Raw genomic sequence first — 4,629 nt, forward strand, 5'->3', positions numbered from 1 at the left:
TAAGATATGGGCACAATTATCTCAGTTATGCAGTGTTGATTGGCTAGTCCACTGTGGCACCCTGATATTTTTGGAAGCATATGAGAGACTAGTGTGATGTCATAATGCCTGTGGTTTTCGCCACCAATCATCCAGGTGTATAAAAGGCCCTTGGCAGTTGCTGAAACACAAACTCCAGAAACCTACTGCTTAACCTTCCTCTGAAAACTCCACTCCTCACAACATGTGCTACTACAGAGGATATTATGGAGGCCTGGGCTATGGCTATGGCTGTGGCTATGGCTGTGGCTATGGCTGTGGCTGTGGCTGTGGCTATGGTAGCTATGGTTATGGCTGCTGCCGCCCACTGTGCTGTAGAAGATACTGGTCTTATGGCTTCTACTGAGGNNATTATGNAGAGACCCAGCCTTTCTAACCAGAAGGGCTGCCAAGTGTTTTCATATCAAGAACTCAAACATGTTTTCAAAAATTCTAACTTTAGAACAAAATATTTAAAATATAATTGAANTTNAACACAATCATCTAATTCTCCATCTGAATTTGGACCATGATCATCTTTTATGTTACCTTCACTGTACTCTGTAAAGTGATTTTACCTTTAAATCTCAACCTATGCTATCAAAATGTGTATCATCAAATAACTAAATAAATAAACTCTATAAAAATACTTTCTGTATATTCTGTGATTTTGTGTTGGTCACTTTTGAGGTGGTAATTGTGGGAAAGTGTGAGTAGAGGAAAAGAGAGGAAGATATATAATAAGGCAAGAAAAAAAACAGGGAGGGGACAGAGGACAACAGAAAGTTCAAGGAAGACAGTACTTCTTTCCAGCATTCAGATAGGGATTGATATTTTGTTGTATTTATAACTTGACCATTATAGGCAATGTGACAATAAACTTAGTATTGTACCTATTTCTTAAGATTCAGTGGGTTTCATCTCATTGTATAAGAAGCAGTGTGAATTCAAGAAAATCTGTCACATGCCTGTGTGTTTGCAAACATGACACATGCTCTTTTTCTCATAGCTACATCAAGTTAAATTTCCATCAACAATTGAAAAGGGTGTGCTTTTCTCGTGATCTTTCTTCACTCAAGGATTAACTATCTAACAGTTTGGGGCTGAAATATCATCTTGTTTTTGAGTTGCGTCTTAGAGATATTAGTAAAGTAGAACGTTACTCTGTCCATNTGTCCATCTGTATCCCTTTCTGTGAAAAACACTCGTTCTAAATCTCAGCTTATTTTAGTATCCATTCATATTCTTTTAGCTGGTTAGCTTGCCTATGTACAAAACTCCCAAACCGTATTTTTCCATTATTCCCTTTCATGATATGGTCATTTTCTTGATTTGTATAGAACATATATTTATACAATAATTTTGTTCTTAGGAAGTTTCTTAGCTTGATTTCTGAAGACTTTTTTATTTCTTTTTTTTTTTTTACTCATTTGTTTTATTTCTGACATCTTGTGTGTGTGTGTGTGTGTGTGTGTGTGTGTGTGTGTTTTGCATGAGACCATGTGTAAATGTATGTGTACAGGATCATGTGTTATGGTGTCCTCGTGGGAGGGTTTAATTTTCTAGCTTCTATCTTTTACATTTGCTTTCCAACTTAAATATTGAGGTAGAAGGATGCAAGCTGGCTTCTGGAATTCTTGTTAGTCTGGCTATCTTTCTGATTCCACTTAATCTGCCAGGTTGAATGGTGAACTATCACCCTCTACTAGCCTTTAAGACAGCTGCTTTGGGTTTCTTGATAGTTTTTCATAGACGCTGGTCATTTTATTTAATTCTTCTCACCCTTCTCCACATTCCTTTCCAAAATCCCTCTTCAACCTTCATCTCTATGCATATTATTATTTTTTATGATTCGCTATTCCATTTATAACTCTGCTGGTGCCTTTTAGTTTCATGAGATATTTTGCAAACACCCATAGCGCGCGCGCGCACACACACACACACACACACACACACACACACACACACAAACACACACACACACACATACATACATACACACAGACACACAATTCAAAGGTTGGTCCTGTATATGACCTAAGCATTGAAGGATTTGTCTTACTTTTAAATTTTTCTATTAAAAATTTTTAAATGTAAAAATTCTTTATATTTAAAATTGAAAATTAAAATTAATTACAATGACTTTTGGACACATTCATCTCAATTCTTTCTCTTATTATACATACATCTCAGTCAATGTTCTAATACTGTGAAGATGTATCATGACCGTATCCTAAAAATGAAAACATTTAATTGAGATTTGTGTGTAGTTTCACAGGTGTAGTCCTATCTCATCATGAAGGGAAGCATGATGGCATGCATGCAGACGTAGTGATGGAGAAGTAGATTCAAATTGAAATTCTGAAACTGCAAGCAACAGGAGAAGGGAGTCTCTCGGTTTGAATGGTCTATTGAAACTTCAAAGCCAACATCATTAATCCAAAATTATTAAATTTGGTCTTAGGTAGGTTTTCAGAAAAGCAGACAATTTGTTTGCCAAAATATCGTAAGAATGATCTCTATATCATTTAATTATATTCTTCTCCTCTGAAAACTCTTGAACTAGGCAGTCATAATCCACATTGCTCTTGCACCACTATATTCCACACTCCTACTAAGGCAGCCTAAAAGTGACTCTGAAAGCATTCACCTACTTTGCCAATCCAAAGTCTATATTCTGTGGACCAACACCATGGTTAGGCCTGTCATATTGATGTCCAGCTCTTGATACAAAATTTTTTGGGAAAGAAAGGTGTGGATTCCATTACCATGGGACAAGCAAGAAGAGCAGCAGGAATAGTGGAGTGCAGCCTACCCAGGCACAGAAGGTGAGCTGCAGCTGCATGTGCTGCAGAGAGCAGAGGGAGATAAGCGACCCAAGTGTTTAGAGAAGCTGAGAAGATTGAAGGAGCATTCTTGACAGTGGACAGTGTGTTATTTATGCCATTAGTAGATTATTTCCCTTTTTTTAGTGTGCCCTGGTTCATCCCAATTCAAGTAAAAATGTATTCAGTTTCATTTCATTTCTTATACTTACCCACAGTTGACATATTTTAAACTTTTTAAAAGGATTCTGGATTTTTAAAATGTTACATTTTCAACTAGAGACACAAGCTGTGGGTTGGGGGTTGCTGGTTAGTTCATATTGTTCCTCCTATAAGGATGCAGACCACTTTAGCTCCTGAGGTACTTTCTCTGTTTCCTTCATTGGAGGCCTGTGATCCACCGGATAGATGACTGTGAGCATCCACTTCTGTATTTGCCAGCCACTAGCATATCATCACAATAGACACATATATCAGGGTCCTGTCAGCAAAATCTTGCTGGCATATGCAATAGTGTCTTGGTTTGTGCCCCAGTACTGGGGAATGCCAGGGCCAGGAAGCAGGAGTGGGTGGATTGGGGAGCAGGGTGGGAGGAGGGAATAGGAGATTTTGGGATAATATTTGAAATGTTTATAAAGAAAATATCTATTAAAAAAGAAAAAGAAAAGAATAAAATTAAAAATAAAAAAAAAGAGTGGGAGAAAAAGTTTCCCACAGAAATGAACACAACAATTGACATAATGATGTAATTGTGTTATAAAATGATATAATATAAAAAATTAAAATAATAAGAATGTTTTGTATATTAGAGTTAGTGAACATTTAACTTGTTTGCATCTGTAAAACATTGAGAATTTTAAGGTTATTTGTGGTGTTTTTGTGAGATCTGGGGAACAAATATGCAAGGAGGGTTTGTGGCTTAAGGGGCATGTGTTTGTCAGGTGGATATGGGACAAGGGAGAATTTGTATCACTTTGACACAACCTAAAGTCCTATGATAAGAATGAATCACTTTATCACACTTACGAAACTTACTCCATAAAATGCGGAAGTGGTCAAGCCTGTAGGGCATTTTATTAATCAGTTATTGATGAGAGAGTACCTGGCACTTTCAGAGTTCTCCCAATTTGAAATAATGGTCTTGGATGCTATAAGAAATCATGTTGAGGAGTACATGATGAGCAAGCCTGTAAGAAATATTCAACCATATCTCTGTGTCAGCTCCTGCCTCCAGGTTCCTACCCTGTTTGATTCTTGTCCTGACATCCTTCAGTGATGAACAGTAATAGTGAAATGTAAGCCAAATGAACCCTTTCCTCAGCCTACTTTTTTGGTTATGGCATTTTACCATGGGAACCAGGACTCTTAGGACACCATCTCTATTCCCAACCAACTTTTAGCTTACTAATTTGTTGTCTAATTCCCCTCAATCAAATTTTGTTGTACCGCTTTTCTGCGAATTGAAGCATAATCTAGTATGATGTCAGCCTAACAGAGGTGACATCATCAACACAGCCTGATCTTTAAACATGAATAAAACACTAAAGCCACCTGAGCTCCTACTGGTCCACCTTCTTCAGCTTGCCTCATGTTTACTATAATGATCAGTAACATCCACTTTCTTTGAAGTAAATAATTTGAAAAAAAAAATAAACTAGGATATGGCATGACACATCCTGTTTATAGATTGGTAGAATTACTAACAAAAAATGAGTATGTTTGATAAACAATGTATAGATTTCATGCAATTTCCCTAAAATTTCCAATTTTGTTTTGAACAGAACGA

General features: G+C 36.9%; 1 protein-coding gene across 1 annotated transcript; it reads left to right on the forward strand.

Moving 5' to 3' along the window:
- The first annotated feature begins 223 nt into the window (after positions 1–223).
- Positions 224–385, forward strand: LOC115063300 (keratin-associated protein 20-2-like). The gene has a single exon (XM_029534629.1). It carries the CDS (start codon positions 224–226, stop codon positions 383–385), a length of 162 nt encoding a protein of 53 aa, XP_029390489.1.
- Positions 386–4,629: the final 4,244 nt, after the last annotated feature.

The sequence above is a fragment of the Mus pahari genome, unplaced genomic scaffold, assembly GCF_900095145.1.
Source record: "Mus pahari unplaced genomic scaffold, PAHARI_EIJ_v1.1 scaffold_15573_1, whole genome shotgun sequence".
Taxonomy (NCBI): Eukaryota; Metazoa; Chordata; class Mammalia; order Rodentia; family Muridae; genus Mus; species Mus pahari.